This window comes from Balaenoptera borealis, assembly GCF_965194805.1.
Source record: "Balaenoptera borealis genome assembly, chromosome: 13".
NCBI classification, from domain to species: Eukaryota; Metazoa; Chordata; class Mammalia; order Artiodactyla; family Balaenopteridae; genus Balaenoptera; species Balaenoptera borealis.
In genome coordinates this window covers 43,173,287-43,193,380 of record NC_138870.1, presented here as the reverse complement: position 1 = coordinate 43,193,380, position 20,094 = coordinate 43,173,287, and the positions used below count along the sequence as shown (strand labels likewise).

The 20,094-nt window shown below is 43.0% G+C and overlaps 1 protein-coding gene across 5 annotated transcripts in view; it reads right to left on the bottom strand.

The window, feature by feature from the left end:
• Positions 1 to 193: 193 nt before the first annotated feature.
• Positions 194 to 20,094, bottom strand: part of DIP2B (disco interacting protein 2 homolog B) — a 239,664-nt gene continuing 219,763 nt past the window's right edge. For 4 of the 5 annotated variants that reach the window (XM_082352335.1, XM_082352333.1, XM_082352332.1 and 1 more), the window contains 10 exons: positions 18,370 to 18,479; positions 17,748 to 17,878; positions 15,970 to 16,138; positions 14,985 to 15,155; positions 13,922 to 13,983; positions 12,986 to 13,043; positions 12,378 to 12,452; positions 10,431 to 10,608; positions 8,430 to 8,553; positions 194 to 6,807 (listed from right to left, as the gene is read on the bottom strand). In XM_082352335.1, the coding sequence (XP_082208461.1) occupies positions 6,555 to 6,807; positions 8,430 to 8,553; positions 10,431 to 10,608; positions 12,378 to 12,452; positions 12,986 to 13,043; positions 13,922 to 13,983; positions 14,985 to 15,155; positions 15,970 to 16,138; positions 17,748 to 17,878; positions 18,370 to 18,479 (1,331 nt within the window). In that variant the 3' untranslated portion in view covers positions 194 to 6,554. The remainder of the gene's footprint in view (positions 6,808 to 8,429; positions 8,554 to 10,430; positions 10,609 to 12,377; positions 12,453 to 12,985; positions 13,044 to 13,921; positions 13,984 to 14,984; positions 15,156 to 15,969; positions 16,139 to 17,747; positions 17,879 to 18,369; positions 18,480 to 20,094) is intronic. The other variant, XM_082352336.1, reaches the window with a different exon arrangement.

Genomic DNA, 20,094 nt, shown 5'->3' with positions numbered 1-20,094 from the left:
GTGGGTTTGGTAAAAATCAGATTTTTCTATTTCTTGAGTGAAATTTTCAAATCGCATAGTTTCTAGAAAATTGTTTCATTTAAAATTCAAATTTACTGCAATATTATAATAATCCCTCAAGATTAAAAAAATACTGTAGCTGTAGTTATATTCTCCTTTGTGTTTCCTACTAGTTCTTGTGTGTGTGTGTGTGTGTGTGTGTGTGCATGTGCATACACAAGTTTTACTAGAGATTAGGTTATTTTTAAGAAATCAGCTTCTGGTTTTGTTGAACCTTTTACATTTCCTTTATTTTGTATTTATTAATTTCTGCCTTTCTTTTCATTATTTCCCTCCTTCTACTTTTGTAGAGGGCCCTTTTTTTCTTTTTTTAGTTGAATACAACTATTTTATTTTTAGTCTTTGTTTCTATGAGTTTCATGTAAATTTCCCTCTTACATCTGCTTCTTAGGAATTCCTATTATTTGCAGATTCCATGTTATTTTCTGTCAGCTCTATCATATTTATTTTAGAGATTATCTCAGAAATGAATATTCATCTCTGTAGACTGAGAAAGGAGGTTCAGAGAAGTGAAGGAGGTCATCAGTAGGCCTCTACTAACTTCCTACTATCAGGATCTTGCCTCTTCCCAGTTTTATTTGAAAAAATGTGCTTCCTCCCCTCAAAGGCTAATCGTTCCACCTGTTCTCTGGATCCTCACCCCTCCTGCTTTCTCAGTGACCTCGTTTTGTCCATTATCCCTCATTGCTTTATTTGGAAACTTTCCCTCTACTCAGGAATATTTTATTTCTTCCGTCTTAAAAAAAGTCTCCATCAATTCTACATCCCTCATTTAACTACTATCCCATCTCTTTCCTTTCTATGTGTAGATACAGCTTCTAGAAAGAGTAGCCTCTGTTCAGTCACACTTCCCATCACACCTCTCCAGAACCAGTCTTCTGCTTCCTGCCCCCATAACTGCCACTGCTTCTGCTCTGACCAAGGTTACCAGTGACCGCCTGGTTGCCAGATACCACAGACGCTAGCCAGTCCCTGTTTTCTCAGCTTCATTGTAGCCTTCGGCACTGCTGGGCACTCCCTCCTCTTCAAAACTCGTCCTTCGATTTCTTTGCCCAAGCTCCTTCTTGGCTTTGACGCTATCTCTCCAGTCATTCCTTCTCCCTTTTGTGGATTCTTCTTCCTCCCTCAGGCTTTGAATGCTCGTGTTCCCTACGGCTCCATCATTGGGCCTTTTCTCACTCTACATGATCTTTCTTGGCACTATCATCCGTTCCATGGCTTCAACTACCACTTTTAAAAGAATGTCTCCGAAATGTGTATTTCTGGGCCAGAGCTCTCCTGAGGCAGAGACCTAAATATTTAGCAGCCTGTTGGACCTCCACAGCACCTCAAACGAACGTGACCAAAATGGAACACAGCATCTTCTTTCCCAAATCTATTCCTCCTCTTTTTTCCCTATCTTGGTAAATGACTCCACTACTACCTAACTCCCGAAGTCAGAAATCTACAAGTTATTTTGGATTCCTCCTTCCTTATTCTGAATGTTCAGTGATTGACATCTTACTCTCTCCCAAGTTTACATGCGGTGTCTCTGGTCTCCATCCTGTCACTGCGTTGGTTAAAGTGCTTTGCTCTATCACTGCAGTTTCTGCAAAGGCCTCTCAACTGATCTCGCTGTCCCAGGTTTTACCTTCCTTTCCCTACCTGCACCAATCCATTTTCTACATGACTACCAGAATAATCTTCTATGTTGCAAATCTGAGCATGTTATTTCCTTGCTATAAACACCTCATTGGCTCTCTTTGGCCTTCTCGATAAAAGTCCAAAATTCTTAGCTTGACACATTAAGGCCCTTAGTGATCTGTCCTTGGCTCAGACCTCCACAGATAGTTATCTTTTACTTTTCTCCCTTTAAACCCTACATCCTAATAATAAATTGCAGTTTCCAGAATATGCAACTCTGCCTCCCCAGTTGCTGCCTTTATTTGGCTAGCTCATCCTTCAAAACTCAGTTCAGATGTTACCTCCTCCAGCCCGAATTCCTCATTATCCTCCCTCATCATTGGATTGGGTGCCTATCCGACCTGCTCCCACAGTCCACCTCTACTCGTTAACCCTTAATGTAGTGTATTGTTTTCCTGTATCTTCTTGAGGGCAGTGACTTGAGTTTCTCTCTCTCTAGCTTCAGTTGTTATCAGAGTGACTTGTGCCTAGTGGGTAGGCACTCAATAAATGTGTATTAAGTTAAAAAAAATTCTCAGCTGCCTGAATAGCTTGGACTGTAATTCAAGGACCAGTTTCAGTGTCTGAGAATATGCTCAATTTGATAAAAACTCCCATCAAGTTTCTTGAAACCAGGAAATGAGAGAGCAAATGAGGTACTACCTTAGAAAAGCTGAAACCCAGTCCAATTACAGATTTTAAAAAATAATAATAACATGTATGATCAATAGTTTAAAACTGCCAAATGCTACAGGGGTAGGAGGAAAACTAAGTTATAATTAGTCTGGACAAAAGGCTTATTAGTTTTCAAAATGACTCTCTACTGTTCCTCAATCTGGCCTCCTTTTATAGAACTGATTTGCTATAACTTCGGATCTCTGTGTTCATTTTCCTTAGACCTCTCCAGGTATCCTTGGGTCTTACCATCTGAAGTTAAATTTAAAATTTATTAATTCCAATTTATCAATTCTCCCAATGTGTGAAGCATTAAACATAATCAGGCATCAATATTTATTAACACAAGACAAAGGAAACACATTCAATGAGTTAATAGAACACTGTCCAGCCAGATGTTAAATTTAAAAATGTATATCTAGTCTAATTTCAAATAAATAAAAAAAACCTTTATACATAATTACACAGTACTATAGTTTGAATCTGACACTGGTAAATATCTTGACAAAAAATAAACAAAACAGCATTTAGGACTAAAAAATTATTCTTATATCTTTACACTCTCTTCCTCTGGACAAATAACATGGCCCATCTACATATACCTAAACCAGAAATGTTGAATGAATGATAAAGAAAAGGCCTATTGTGTATTTGGAGTACTGCAGCTTGCTCCAAATACTCTTGTTTTTACACGAAAGCAGACAACAAAAACAACTCTAAGGCATAGATCATGTTGGAGTTTGAGGGTGAGGTGATAACTCCTCATTGCTTTAGTCTAAAGATTCCTGGATATTCAAGGAAAGTAATTTATTTGGCCAAGATATTGAGCACCATGCCTGGGGCACAGACCTTAACAAAAAAGCCTAAGGCCTCGGGCCCTTTGTTGATTCAACAAAAGCATTAAGCAAGCATTGCCCAGGGACTAAAGTTAAGTAGACACTCCTATGACCAATAGACAGGCAATGGTCCCTAAACAGCCTGAGGCAGCACAACTTCAGGAGGACCTGGTACTGGGGAAGCAGGGGCCCTTTATGAGGCAGGAAGGAAATCAAGAGTGTGGATTCACTGATGCCCATTAGCATGCTGGTCATTCCCAAGGTCTCACTGATGCAGGAGATGGCATTTGTTCTGAGGCAGCCCCTTCCTGATCTACCTCATTACTTCTGCTGAGAGGCAGAAAGAGGTTCAAAAACTTTCAGATGAATAGGTTTCTCTTATCTGAAATGAGGGCTTGCTATTCTTTAGTCCGTACCCCCCCCCCCCCGCCCCGCGCTCCCCACAGGCATAAAAACCCAGACACAATGTGTTTCCAAGTTTTGGCAAGGCTGTTTCTATTAATAATGGCCTTTGGGGCCTCTCTTAAGAGTCAGTTCTACCACAAAGGTTCTACGTAATGTGGAAAGACTAAGAGCATTGTGTCACCAAGAGGAAGTTTTCTTACCAAGTCTGCAACAGACTAGGCATTAGATCTGTACATGATCCCACAAACACCTCTAAACTAATGACTGACTCTCTTCCCCTTCCAGAGGATACTTTACCAGAGTTACTGGTGAAGTTCCCCAAAGACACATCTTAGCATCTTAGTTTTCTTTCCTCCACCAGCTTATTCTGGCTTTGGGGGACAGGCAAAAGATAAATAAAGCAGCCACAAGGCAGAAAGCAAAAAAACCCCAATAAATCAGAGGCCTCAGGAACTACAAAACTAGATAATCAGCCCCTAAATAACTGGGAGTTGGCCATACCATGAGATTAACGGAATACTTTATTTGAAGGAATGAGTATAATCTGCACTGTCCAATATGGTAGCCAACAGCCATGTGTGGCTACTGAAAACTTTAAATATGGCTAGTCCGAATTGAGATGTGCTTAATACACACTGGATTACAAAGACATAATATGAAAAAAAGAAAGTAAAATATCTCATTAATTTTTTATATTGATCCCATGTTGAAATGATAGTATTTTTGATATGTTGTGCTAAATAATATATTAAAATCAATTTCACCTGTTCTTTTTACTTTTTAAAATGTGGTTACTAGAAATTTTAAAATGACAGATGTGGCTCACAGTGTATTTGTAGCAGACACCCTAACTTGTGTAATAAGAATTAATGAAAGCAACCCATAGGATAGACTCTGCCTTGCACCTTTTTCTTAGAACTTGTGGATTACGGAGATAGAAGATCCTCAGGATCCCTTGCTTTGATTAGTGAATCATTAAAAACTGTCTTAAGAAAATTACTTTCCAAATAAGCAGGCTGTTTCCTCTGCTAGTCACTGGATTTCTTACCCCAATGCAAGTGCTTTTTTCCTGTACATCCTAGAACCTCTCCCATCATGTGTAAGTTAACGTCATCCAAAATGTTGAAAAAGAGATCTGGAACTGGAAAATGTCTTGAGGTCTTCCCTCTGTGGAGAATGAGTTGGGAGGAAAAGAGGATTATGTAAAAGGGAGTCAATAAAGTGGCTTTGAGTCATAAGACTGTGTAAGAGCAGCCCCCCAGGAGTGCTGCCGTGGTGAAGGGTCTGGTCTTTGCATTATAAACCTTATTTTCAGGGTAATTACAAGTCTAAAAAATTGTTTAAAAACATATTTAGTTTACATGATGTTACAGTGGGGTAAATAATATGTATTATTAAAATAGTCTAAATAAATATTTACACAATAGACCAGAGTGGGTCAAAGAGAACCATTCTGATTTAACAAGTTAACTCTGTTCACTTTGAGTTTTTTTTTTAAATTTTAAAAAATATTTCTGTAAGAAAAAAATAATAAAATTCAACTATATTCAAATATATGAAGTATCAGACCAAAGAAAGGAAACCGAGCCAGAGGCCAAACTCAGTCCCAGGCTCTGTCCGCTTGGCCTGGGCACCAGTTATTTCAAAAGCGTTTCTTGCATACATCAGACTTCCCCTATTTCAGCATAAGCCTGGCTATTTTGGCAACCCAAATCGGTCAGTTCTGAGACATGCGGTTACGAGGCCTTATGCCTTCGCGTGACTATCGATCCCACTGCCTTCCCAGCCTATTGCTCTTGTTCTTAAAATCCCCACCCTCGTGAACTGGAAGAACAGAGGATGCTCTTCAGCTCTCAGAAAAGAAAAGCTAGATGTATAACTGCCGACACAGTGTACAATGGGCCTGGAAAAGAGGAAATTCTAAATTCTTATGCAGTCATTCTAAACGTGAAAGACGGTTTCAACACTGGGGGCCAGAGTGAGTTTTTCCGGTTCCTTAGAATTGGGTGGGATCTAATGAATCTTAGCTTTTCCTAACATTCTGATTTTTCAACTGAGATTATTCAGTTTGTAGAAACAGGCTGAATTCTTAAAAGCTTAAGCTGATTCTGGGAATGCAAGCTTAAAAAACAAACATAGGCAGCTTCATTTTATAAAATACACCAGCCAACAGAGACACGGTACAATGTGCAGCAAAACCTGCAAACAGTTTGCACTTTTTAGTCACCTATTCAATTACACTGCATCCAGAGAATACTGAGATTCTCTCAAAGTAGAAATGTTTCTACTTTAGTTGTTACAACTATACAAGCCAATTCTTCAATTTTTAGCTGAATTATGTGTATTCTTATTTACATGTTTAAAACACTGGTCAAAATGTTTTACCATCAAGAATTTTATATATATAAAGTAATTCTCATATTCAGTGGGTTATCTGATTTGCTTGTGGGTCAACTGAAAGTAAGCCAAGTAGTTCCGTGTTAACAAAACCCGCAGAATGTCTTAACTATGGTAAAATGGCAAAATACAGTACAGAGCGGGGAACTGTGTAACTCAGACTACCCCCTTCATGTGAATTCATTAAACTCCCTTACAAAATTCTAAAACAGCATTAGATAAAAATACAACTATATACAACAGATGAAAAAAATGCAACATGGATGTAATTGCTTTAGTAACGTGCTGCTCACACTACGTCAAAGCTCATGACTAACAGACTGTTAACGTTTTTTTCATTTGCTACCACAGAATTCCCCTTTCCTGTGTGCCATGTGATTGCAGAATCCCACAGGATGAGATGAAGGATATAATGTAGCCATCTCAGCTTATTTCACACCACAGGAAAGCTTCCTCCTAGTCACGGGTCTTTGGTCCTGTGGTTTTGCAGGATGGCCCCTGCAATCCCCACAAGGCTGGTTACATGTTATATGCCACATAGATGGGGTCCAGCTGGTCAGCGAGGAAGCTGTCACGGAGGTGCATCCTCTGCTTCTCTCCTCTGGAGTTGATGGGGATAACGCCTGGGTCCACCACAACTACGACGCCCACGATGAGGTAATGCTCCTCCAGGACCACATTTGTCACTAAAGGAACCAGATCTAGGGCCTCCTGTTCAGAGCCACACAGTTCCACAACCACCACGAGCAAGTTGGTCCACGTGAACACGGCACTGAAATTTCAATGACATTCAGTTAACATGTCATCTTTTACAGTGTCTGCCCAAGACTTCACCCCATTTTCCCTGAGAACTGCCTTCTCGCTTGGATCCAACCAGAAGGCTCTCAGCTATGTCTTTAATACATGACCTTGCCCCTATGATCACAGCTGATTAGCTGAGCCATTTAAAATCTCTTGGGAGTTTGGAAGTGGGAATGAAAGTTGTTAGCTGGTCACCTGAACTGAGGACATGTGGACTGGAACGTTCTGGGGTAGCAGGTGTGCAGAGAAGTACAGAGAATGGCTCTTCAGGGAGGAGAGAAAGAATGAAGTGGATGCCCACATGGCTCTAGAAAGCGAGAAGACGGTGGTTCCTGACGGCCTTCCCGTTCCTTGTTTCTACCTTTCTTGAGATCCAGAGCTGGTCAGAGACTTCTAGGAACCTCTGAGATAACCAGGTATTCTGTCCATGAACTCTCTTTTGCTTAAGTTGTTTTGAAGAGAATTCTTGATATTTGCAACATAAGAGCTTTGACTAAGATTATTATCTATATTATAACACCAAACAGGAAGGGAGTTGGCCTGGCCTCATCTGAACTCAGTGCCCCATACACGCTCTCTCCTATTGTGCTATAAGGTAGAAAGTTGCCTTACATTCAGTTGGGTTGCTGGGTTAGAAGGTATGACCTGACTTGTGTTTTGCAGTGTTGAACTGCTTTAAAAAACAGACTCAGTCGTTCAGAAAAATGTACACAATATTTGGTAGCATCAAAAGTCAAATGGTTACAATTAGGGGGTAACCATGGCGCCCAACTTCTCTGCGTTGTTCTTACACCTCATGGGCATTGCTCAGGTCTGTTCAGAGGAGAGACTCTGACAAAAGCAAGACAAAGAAGCATCTGGAAAGCATGAACAAACCATTAAAAGAACTGTGGCTACCTTGCATGAAAAAAAAAAAAAACAAACCTGAGAAGGACACACTGACTTAAACATGTACAAAAAGAAACTGGATGGATTCTGTACTGTTAAGAATCCACGATGAAAGCAAATAGGTAAAAACTACAGAGTTTTAATTGTAAGAAATTTTTAGTCAACGTGAGGTTGGATGATCCTTTGTCAGGGATAATGTAGGGGGAATTCCCGCACTAAGAGGGAAATTGGACCAGATAATAATAACAGTCCTTTTCATCTGCTTACCATTTGATAGTTTACAAAGTACATTCTCACTTGATCATCCTGATAATCAGGAAGGAGCAGAGGAGGCCTTTTCAGATGAGGAAAGCAGCCTCCGTGGGAGCGCTGGGGCTTCCAGCTGGGTCTTTTGACCTGAAAGTCATGGTTCTTCCCACCGCCCTCTACCGACTTCCTAGAGGCGGATGATCAGTTAGGTCCCTTCCAACGGTAAGCGCCTACCAACAAAAAGGATCCAGCCCCACAGCGAGTCCACGGAGCCTGTCTCCGTGTCTCCGCGGCCTCGTCTGCCTCAGCAGACGGCACACTGCCAGACAAGGATCAGTCGTTTATTTTCTGGCTCCCCTGGAGTTCCACAGCCGTAGGTGGTCTAGTATAGACGGCTAACTACAGAGCAACTGGTACCGCAGCTGAGGGGGGACCTATGCTGTGCAGGGGATTTACCATTCGGCCATGCTCCTGTGGATCCGAGACACGGAGGTCTCGATGTCGATGGGGTGGTACCGCAGGCCTCGCAGCTCCAGTGTCTCGTCCAGAGCTCCCACCACGTACAAGGCGTCGTGACGCTCTGACGGGGAGAGAAAGAGGAACCTGGTTCATCAGATGCACTGAGTGTAATACATCGTTGGAGTTAAGAGCACAGGGTCCAGACTGCCTGCCACGTCACCTGGCGCCACCACTCACCAGCTCTGTAACGTGGAGCAATTAACTTAAGTCTCTGAGTCGTGCTTCCCCTCTGTGAGACAGGGGTAATAATAAATGGCTGCTGTGAGGATTAAATTCATATAAGGGAGTTAATATGATGCCTGGTACACTGTAAGTGCTGAAAACATTAGCTATTGTTATTATTATTATTACCACGTGCCAGGAATTGTGCCTAGTGCTGGGGAGACAAAGATGATGTAACACGATTCCTGCTCTGAAGATACTTGCTGTCTAGTGGGGGAAACACACACAGAACAGATGTCCTATGGCTGGACATCAGGTGGGATGAGGTCAGCCCAGCGACCCGAGTGTGCACTAGGGCCCCCCCTCCCCGAGCTCAGCTCAAGGGTTCAGAAAGGGAAAAGCTGAAGCCACGCTGAGCTTTTAAGGATAAATAGGAATTAGCCAGATGATGGCTGGGGAGGGGAGGAGGGGAGAGGATTTGAGATGGAAAAGAAGTGAACATATGTCATTGTTTCTGGACATCTTCAAGGACTCCATGGAGAGACTAGCCCTGGTTATTAATAGGCTTGTAATCCAGCAGGACGTTGCAGAAATCTTTTTTTAAAGATTTTATGCACACACTGCATACACAAGGCTGCATGGTTTATGTCTATACAGATACTAAAAAGAAGAGAGATGATTTAGCTAGGTCTACAGAATGTTGTATTTTCAGGAAAAGGAAGATTTCTGAAAAATTTAGCAAAACAAACTGCTAGGAGCTGTTGGAGAGAGAAGGATGAGGAAGGCCAGCAGAGTCCCATCACACAAGAGCTGAAGACTGTAGTAACAAGAACAACAGGAAGAGTAGCTAATGACTATCGAGGTTTTTCTGTGTGCCAGTCACTGTTCCAGGCACCTGAAGGCATTATGTCATTTAATCTCACATCATTTCCACAAGGCAGGAAACGTTATCACTCCCATTTTCCAGGTAGGAAACTGAGAGGTTGAGTGAGTGCTCAAGGTCGTACAGCAAATGACAGAGGTAGGCTTCAAACCCAAGGCACCTGGCTAGGGATGCTTCCCTCACCACCAGTATGTTATTCTACTTCCCCGTGAAATATGGAGACACTCTGGAGCTGGTCAGTGGGGAACAGATGCAAGGGGCGGAGGAGAAATGACTGGGCTCAGTTCCAGCTGTTCAAGTCCAGTGAGTGATCTGTGTCAGTTCTGGGTGTGTATGATGCAATCAGTGCTGGGTATTTTAAAATGGCCATTCATGCCGTCAGGAAGGTTGAAGTCACGGCTTCACTGTGACTGCCCAGTGGGCAGAGGATGACTGGGGGCTGCTTACGCGAGAGCCCTGCCAAGCAGGCTCGTGTCCAGCGTGAGCCGCCGAGGGACGGAGAGCTTCGGCAGGTTGGCTCCTCCGCACTGCCTCCCGCTCGCAAGGCTTAGGAGCAAAGGGACTAAAGATGGGATGCCTGTCCCAGGGGCTTGCTGAGGGCTGAGTCCTGCCAGAGGCATCTACCCATCACTAGGCACATCTCTACGACTGCCTGGCCGAGCCAACCCACAGTTCAGGGATGCTGACACGGGGCGCCAGTGCTTACTTCCTGGGTCCTCTTTGAGGGCAAAGTCTTACTTCAAATGAAAACAAATTCATGTATGGGTTCAAGAGTCGGAGAAGGGAATAATTCAATACACACACTCCACATCCAAAGGCAGGCTGCGGAAGGCCAGCCCCTGCTAGGGGCGGAAAAGCACAGCAGGACGAGGGTGAGGAGCTGGTGAAGATACCTCCGGTGGCTGCTGTGAGCTCGGTCCGGCGGACAAAACCCAGGTATCCTGTTCGAGCCCAGAGGGTCTGAGCAGGATCCCCAAAGCTGAGGCGCGTGTTGAAATGGTCAGCTTGAAGAGTCTCACTGTCATAGATGGTGTAATAGCCACTGGCTGTATGGGGACTGTTCACCCAAATCTACAATGAGAAAAAGCACTGGTCACATTTCGCCAGAATCAATTCAGTTCTCTGGGACAGATGATTTTGGCTTAATTAATTAATTAATTAATTAATTAATTTTGGCTGCACTGGGTCTTAGTTGTGGGATCTTTTAGTTGCGGCATGTGGACTCTTAGTTGGGATGGGATCTTAGTTACAGCATGTGGGATCCCTGACCAGGGATCAAACCTGGGCCTCCTGCATAGGGAGCACGGAGTCTTACCCACTGGACTACCAGGGAAGTCCCTCTTTTGGTTTTTTAATCTCATTTTTATAGTAACAACACAGCTGCAACAATAAAGGCAGCTGTCAGTTATCAAGTGTTTACCATGTGCTGAACAGTATTATATGCCTTACCTCCATCAATCCTGACATATATGACATGGCAATACAGTTTGTACTACTGTTATTCCCATTTTACAGATGAAAAAAAAAGGAGTTAAGTAACTTGCCTAAGATGCAGAAACTAGGAAACCCACACCCAAGCCTGGGTGGCCACAGAGGCCGTGCTCTTAACCTTGAGGCTACATTGCCTCCCTGGCTCATTTCTTTCTTTCTTTCTTTTTTTAAAAAATAAATTTATTTATTTATTTATCTTTGGCTGCGTTGGGTCTTTGTTGCCATGCACGGGCTTTCTCTAGTTGCAGCGAGCAGGGGCTACTCTTTGTTGTGGTGCACGGGCTTCTCATTGCTGTGGCTTTTCTTGTTGAGGAGCATGGGCTCTAGGTGCACGTGCTTCAGTAGTTGTGGCACGTGGGCTCAGCAGTTGTGGCGCACAGACTCTAGAGCACAGGCTCAGTAGTTGTGGCGCACGGGCATAGTTGCTCTGCGGCATGTGGGATCTTCCCGGACCAGGGCTCGAACCTGTGTCCCCTACATTGGCAGGTGGATTCTTAACCACTGCGCCACCAGGGAAGCCCTCCCTGGCTCATTTCTCAGCCTCTTTCAGAGTCTCACAAATGCATCAAGGGATCATTTCTGTGCTCTGAAACTAAGTTACAAAGACCGCAGGAAAATACTACAGGCTATTTGAATTTATAATTAAACACAGCAATAGCCAACAATGGTAATAAAACTAGTATTCACTGTGTGACAGGCACTGTTCCAAATGTATGACAGATACAGGTATTAATGCATTTAATTGTCACACAATTCTACTTAGGTGGGTGCCATTATTACTTATGGTTGAGGAAACTGAGGCCCAGAGAGGTTAAGTAACTTGCCCGATCACAAGAAGCTGGTAACTGGCAGAGCCCGGGTCATCTGCCTCGTGCACCCACAACATTGCTCCCAGTGAGCTATGAGATGAGATATCAGTGTCTCTCAGAGATTTGGGGGGAAGAAAAATTAAGTCTTAAATATTTTTATACTAATACAAAAATGGATACATTTTGGAATAAAATATATAATTTGTATAAATTTTAAAAATTTAAAATTTGTGGCTCCTTTTAGTTCCACTCCTTAATAGGTGGGAACAGGTGGGATTTGTCCATTTTCCTTTTCAGCTAAGGTTATGTCAGTGGACCAATCTGGGACTAGTTCTAGTTTGGGTGCCTAAATCTTCACTCCATCTTGGTCTCAATCTCCCCTCTGTCCATTTCAGTTTTGAGCCTTACAGAGAAAGATGAAAACCCTTGAAAATTCACCATGAGGGAAAAGCTATATCCACAGTTTCCTGACTTCTAAAATATGAACCCTAAAGTCTTTCACTGCTGACTTTTCAGAGTAAAGGGGAAAATTATACATACCTCTCCCAGGTGAGAGTCTCCAACAGGTCCTTTGGTCTCTGGATTAACAATAACTACTTTCACTCCAGGTAAAATCTAAGAATCAAAGAGAAAACACAAAGACTGGGTTCAATTAAATCTAATGACCTCTAGGAAATGCAGTTCCCCGCACCCATCTCTTCAGTGAGGTGAGGGAGTGTACAAAGGCAGGAGCTGAGACAGCGCTCATGCGATCGTGCTCAGTGGAGACAGAGGTATAACAAGATTCAACCTCAAAAATAAACCGGAGGGACTTCCCTGGTGGCGCAGTGGTTAAGAATCTGCCTGCCAATGCAGGGGACATGGGTTCGAGCCCTGGTCTGGGAAGATCCCACGTGCCATGCCTCAGGGCAACTAAGCCCGTGCGCCACAAGTACTGAGCCTGCACTCTAGAGCCCGCGAGCCACAACTACTGAAGCCCACGCAATGGAACGAAGAGTAGCCCCCGCTTGCCACAACTAGAGAAAGCCCGTGCGCAGCAACGAAAACCCAACACGGCCAAAAAAAAAAAAAAACAAAAACACCCCACAAAAAACAAAAACTACTTCTACGCACAGACCACCTTCCCAATGGTTAACAGAACAAATTACCTTTCCAGACTCTGAGAGGAGCAAACTCTGGGGGGCACCCCGTTCCACAAGACGAACCCTGAAGAAAAACAATATTTACAACATAAGAGCCTTAAAAAAAACCCGACTGCACCGCATCTACCACAGCTATACACACTGCTTCCCCAAACCTCTAATCTATCTCTCCTCACATTAGAGCAGAGCTTCTCAAACTCAGCATTACTGACATTTTGAGTCGGATATTTTGGTAGAATTCTTTGTGAGGCACTGTCCTGTGCACTGCAGGATGTTTAGCAACATCCCAGGCCTCTACCCACTAGATGTCAGCAGCATCCCCTTGTTGTGACAATACATATGTCTCCAGACACTGTCAAATGTCCTTTGGAGGACAAACTCTCCCCAGGCTGAAAATCACAGCACTAGAGACGCTCTACCTGTGCAGCCTGGGTCACTGCCACGGGCCACACCGTGAACACAGCCCAAGTCAGTGGGACTCAGGAAAAGGTCCCAGAGCCCTCCGCCAGGAGCTCCCCTTGGGGCATAGCTACAACTCACCTGTGAGCTGATGAGGAGGAAGGCTTTTACTCCTGGGGCTCAGATAAAGTGTTGTTTCAAAAACCCTACTCTGCCTCATTTATTCTGTCTGTCTCAGTTATTTTTAAATTTCCAGAGGAAAGAGTCTATCCATTTTAGTGTAATTTATGTCAAATGTTACAAACTACCAGTATTACATTTTAATATTAGAGAACAGTGCAGCAACTGTGAGAATTAAAGCTTTCTTCTTATAAATGTAAACCTTATTAGGTATTAATAATGAAAATGAATTCCTTCCCTTCTCCCATCCCCCTGGAAGACACCAACAAAAGGAAGGAGTGGGGAGAGCTGGCTTTCTTGAGGCTCAGGACTTTATATGCTTAGGAATGCTAATAGAAAATAAGCATAACCAATCTACTGTACCTGTCATGTCTTAATGATTTCAGATCTACATACACAGTAGTTGGATCAGGCCCTGAGGTTCCCTAAAGAAAAATAAATGTATTGTTTATTTAAAATTAACTGAATGGTATTTCCACATTTTACATTTTCAAATCAAGAAATAGATAATTCAGTCACATACATGAAAAATCCAAACTCTATGTTGAACGCTCACCCTGTCTTCAACCAGATGAGGCAGGGCTATAACGAAAGAGACTCCTGGCCCAGCTTTCTTCTCATCTTTCTTTCCTTTCCGCCCCCAGGAGAGCAGGCTGGGGGCCGAAGCAGCTCTGAAAGGTTACCAGGCTGAGGAGGGTCCTCAGCCCTGGACTCAAGGCAGGGATGAGACAGACCAGCATCCATGGGACTTTCAAAACCAGCACTGGCCCAAGCTGGCAGCAAGGGGCCCACAACGGGCTCCAAAGTTAAAGTGTCATGATGCTGCTCCAAAGTCATCTGACCACAGACACAGAGGACCTGCAAGCATCCACCCATTTACGCCACCTTCTTTGACTCTCACTCTTGTCCATGTCTGTATTTGCCTTACGAGCTCCCAAGCTACATAAAATCAGACTCAGTTCTTTCCTGTTATTTCAGCCTCTTTTCTGTTATTTACCCACCAAGATAACATGGCAAAATTGCCATCTGGCTGGAGAAAAGAATGCAGGCTTATTTGTACTTCTTTTGCAAAAAAAAAAAAAGGCGTAAAAGATGGAGGAGACAGAAAACAAAGGTTAACATATAAATAAAATTCAAATCGGACTCAGAAATCTTCTCAACTCATCGTCTCGGACCATAAAACCACTACTGAGAGTAAACATTTACATTAGCGCTCAATTGCCGGGCACGGCTCCAAGTGCTTGGCACCTAGAAACTCAGTGGTTCTACAGAATGACCCTGTGAAGCACGATGCTACCATGTTCATTCTACAGATGGGCAAAATAAGGTACAGTGAAGTCCAAATAAAAAGCCCAGAGGCCTACAGCAACTAAGTGGCAGCCTGTGCTCTGAGCCTCCCACACAAGCAAGATTTCATGATAGTCACCTGCAAACATATCGCTACATTGACTCTTGATCCAAAAGTGGTGCTGACAGCCCGAGGGGACAGACCGATGTCCTTGAAGAGCTTGGAGAAGGACTGCTGGAGAGCAATGCGGGGCCGCTCCTCAGCCACCACCACACACGTCCGGATGCAGGAGAGGTTGATTCCCCTGGTCTGTAAGACACCACGCACGGGAGCTGAGGTCAGCAGGATCACAGAAGTGCTGAATAAGCAGGGCCACTGCTCTATCTCTTTGGTCAGGAAAAGCCAAGGAACTATGTGTTCTCACCTCAGACACCCAGAGAAAAGATATGCATTTTCAGAAAATGCCAAGGAATTCCACAAAAGTCATTACCAACTGGTCAATCTGCTCATTCTCTATTTCTTTCCTCTTTCACCTAAAAATCTTAGGTTTTCAGCAATATATTTTTAATCCCTCTTCATTTCTGTACCTTAGATTTCTCTCTATTTCAAATGCAGAGATGGGACTGAGAGAAAAACAAATTTAGCAACATAGATATCTAACCTCTTATCTCTTTTTTTCATTCTTAAGGTTACATTTCTCTACTAAAGAAAATTCAGTGTTTTTTGACTCTCATATGCCAGTTAGACATATGATCGTTGGATACACTCATGAATGAGCGACCTTATCTCTGGGGCAGTCACCAATCTCTGAGATTCTCAGGGCTGCAAATTCTATTGGGAAAAATCCTCTTGGAGGTCACAGTTTCTGTTCATCTTCACATAAAGTCATTTCTATTCAGCCTCCTAACCAGTTTTACCTTCTTCTCCACAATGTAAGAATCAGAGTAAACTCTGAAAGAGTGCATTAAATTAGAAAGTGAAAGAGATAAACTTCCTGAGGTTTACAAACAGCTGTTTGCCTAGAAAAAAAGCAGGCAGATATGTCTGGCCAGCCCAAGGTGGGGTATCATCACGCCTGGCCCATTTCTCTCAGGACTGTCTCCTGGTTACAGCTGCTTCTTACCTTCAGCACCTCCACTTGGTTTCCAAGCCCCTTGGTGCAGAGCTCCATTACTGAATAGGAGCAGAAAGTGTCTCTTATTTTGTACTGGTTGACCGTGGAGAGCCAGAGGAAAAGGTTGTTTTCCAACTCCATAGGAGGAATTAAGACGGACTGATGACCTGAATAGACACTGCAATGAAAAATGGCAAGAGATGACATTATCAATTCATCCTAGAACACCATCAATTCAGCAAATATTTACTGAGCGTGAAGGACAGGGTCGGGTCATATTAGATATAAAGGTCTAAGAATCAGCCTTGTTCCTATGCAACTCACAAGATACAATAACTACAGAATAAAGCAGACTGTGGAAGGTGGTAACTGAGATGTGAATAAAGGCCATCAAGATCACAGAATGACGAGCAAGTCATTCAAACTGGGAACGCAAGGGGCTGCAGGTGTTTCACTGAGTCGGCGACAGTTGAGCTCGGGCTTGAAGAATGAGTAGGAATTTGACAGTGGCTGGAAAAATGGGGAACCTGGTGAGGGCATTCCAGGCAGAGGAAGAGCATATGCAAAGGCACGGAGATATAAAATTACATGGTGTGTGTAAGGTTGTCAGAAATAGGATTCCAGAGTGAAATACTAAAGCATAGAATGCCTGGGGAGTGGTGAGAAGTGAAGCCAGAAGGGTCAGGGCCAAACTGTGAAATCACTGATCTATTATGATATGAAGGAGTTTAGAATTTACCCAGCAGGCTGTCACTATAGCTTGAAGTTGGGGTAAAGCTAGTTACATGGAGGGGGGATTGGAGACACGAGTCACTGAAGGCTGAGAGACAGTTAGGAGAGGCTGCAATAGTCCAGGTGAGAGAGGATGAGGGCTTGAATCCTGACAGTACACCCAGGATAAAAAGGAAGGAATGTCAGAGTCCTATATGGTATGTACAATCTCCAGCCATGAATCCTCAACTTCCTAAACCTTGAATATAGACCAGAATAACTAGGAGCCCAGGAATCCTGTATTAAAAAAAAAAACACTGGAATTGTGGTCTCCACCTCTGGAGATCTAGGTTAGTATGTCTAGGGAAGCCCCATTATTTTTTTTTTTCATAGACCCTTAGGTGATTCTTATATAGATAGGTTTAAGAATAATGGAGCCAAAGGATATGGCATTTAATTGGAAGTGTGACATAAAGATATAGAGTTGAAGATAAAGCCCAAGTTCCTAGTGTGGGCCCCTAGGTGGACGACCCCATCCTAAGAAGAAGGGGAACACAGAAGGAAGATGTTGAGTTGAAGCATTCATGAAGATGCCCATCAAGGAGGTGAAAATGCAGGCTGAGATGAGGTCCTCTGGGAGGAGAGTAGAAGGAGTTGGGATCTGCTACCCCACAAGTAACAATGTGGCCAATGTGCTACTTTCCAGCCACATGCTGTCACCCATCTCATTACATTCCTTCCTGCCAAGCCTAGTGGGTGCATTCTGGCTGACACAGTACGACATTTCACCCAAGTGTCATCCTTCTACTTGGCTCTGCTTCTACAATGAGGATGACAGGATGGAGCACAGAAGAGGTAGTGAGATCACTGCCCTTTTGTCTGAGGCATAAAACTAATAGAAAGAGGGAATACAAACAAAACCAGACAAACATCGAAGATACATTAGATGCACAAATTCTGGAAAACATCAGCATTTTATTGAAACTTTACCAAATTAAGGGAGCAAATGGAAGGATGAGATGGTCATAGCCCCAAAGATATTCCCAAGCATTGTTTCTTTGCTTTTCCATGCCTACCTGCAGAGACACCAGAGTGCAAAGCCAAGTCCACAGTAAGGGTCAAGGCAGATGGCGATCTGCCGAGAGGAATACAACTCACACTGGAGCTTGATGGCTCTACAGAGAGCATTGACCGCAGAGTGGGACATCTGCAAGGTAAGGAACATGGAACAGGATGGAACTGGCATCCCACAGGCAGAAAAGCAGCTCTAATGATAGTTTTGAGAGGCTTCCATTCCCTCCAACTCCTCAAAATGATGTATATTTTTCATCGCTTCAAAAAGCCTAATCTAAGTCTAACTGAAGGGTAAGTCTATCTGTTAATTTCTCAATATTGAGTTTTATGAAATACGAAATCTATGACTTCATACTGGCTTGAACTAACTCGTGTTATCTGTTAGCTTCTATGCTAGGTTCAGAACACTTCATAACACAAATTCCTTGGGATAACTTATTCTGGAAGAGCCAATGCTTTTATTTAAATATAGCAGTGGCCCTTGATCCTCTGCCTACTGGTCTCTGGTACAACCAGCTGGCCTCTCCATCTGAAGTCCCTGGGGCAGTGGTCATCTCTATTTTTTGCAGACCTGGCACTTTACCAGCATCCAGCGAGAGAGTAAATACAACCCAACTACTCTACCTTCACTCCCGTAAGCATGCCAGTTGTGGAGACACTAAAATCAAGGTACGCCAGCATCTCAGGAGTGGGTGGTTTGTACAGCTGAGGTAACCTTTTCCTGGGTAAATCATCTGCAAGGAAAAGAAGAAACCCGATGTCAATCAGACACGTCGACAACAAGATCCTACTGTATAGCACAGGAAACTATATTCAATATCCTCTGATAAACCATAATGGAAAAGAATGTGAAAAAGAATATATATATATGTATAACTGAGTCACTTTGCTATACAGCAGAGATTAAACACAACATTGTAAGTCAACTACACTTCAATAAAAAAAAAAAAAATCAGACACGTTGGAATTCGAAAATCATTGCTCTTCAACCGGTCTTCTGTGGCTTTGCTATGGCCACACTTGGCTTCTGGGATTTGCTAAAGCTTAGGCTTCTCGTGTTTAACCAACCAGCTCACATATGTCACTCCTAGAGGAGGGTTGGGGTTGAGGGCACCAATAGACAATACAAACAAGGAAACTACATCAGGCAGATGTATTTACTAGATGATTAGTGAGGGGTAATATAACATAGTAGCTGAAAACACAGGCTAAAGAAGCAGACTGCCAGTGTTCAAATCCCAGCTCTGCCATTTCTCAGTGATGTCATCTTGATGTTATTTAACCTCTTTGTGTCTGTTTCCTTTTCTCTAAAGTGGTAATAATACCTGCCCTCCCAGAACTGTTAGGAAGTTAATTCATATAAAGCACTTTAAGACAACTCAAGAAGCTTTACTGGTTGTTATGCTGGTTTCAAGTTAAAGTTCATTATTTACAGTTTAGTACATGTCACAGTAATCATGGACTGCTTTAAAAGTTGGACAGTTTTTCTCCAAGGTAACATGACTGATTTTAAGAATGATAATCTAGAATTGGGAATTATTTTCCTTTGCTCTTTTATGATAACCTCTCCCTTCCCTCCAAATTTGCTTTATAAGTATGTCATATCCAAAGATATCAAGGATGTCTCTGTCCCCAGCCATGCCTCCTCAATGGCTCCTTTGGCTTTCCAGATCAAGAAACGATTCTGACTCTGGCTTTTCAATCTCTGTATCATTGGGCACTCATCTCTGGTCAAACCAAAGACTTGCTCTATCACCTTCAACCCACCTCTGTGTAGGGAAGGGCTACTCAAGTACCTAAAGAAACCTTTCTGTTGTCCGTATCACAGACCACATTCCAGGTCTTCCTGAAACGTGATTGAGTCCAGTAACCAGAGTAGATCTACCTACATCATTAACACCAACACAATCCACTTGTGTTACATATTATAAATGACTTCATCTATATCCTTAAGTAACAAATGTAAAAAAATGTAGCTCAGCATCTGGACACAATAACCATAAATAGATGTCACCCCTGTATTTAAATCCACATAAATGTCCCTGAAGTGGACACTACGTGATACTTACTGAAAACTGGTAGGGAGGAAATTAATGGTTAAGGGGCTGGGAGGGGAGCCAAACTGACTGGGTCTGAATTTCAGTTCTGCTACTTACTTAACCTCCCTGTGCATCAGTCTTCTCATCTGTAAAATGAGGCTAAAACTGGCACTTATCTAATAGGGTTGGTAGAAGGAGGAAATTAGGTAACACATGTTAGACGACTGCCACATGGTAAGGGCTCAATAAAAAGTTAGATGTTGTTATTACTATGATTGTATGCTGGTGCTTTACCTTATGTCATTTAACC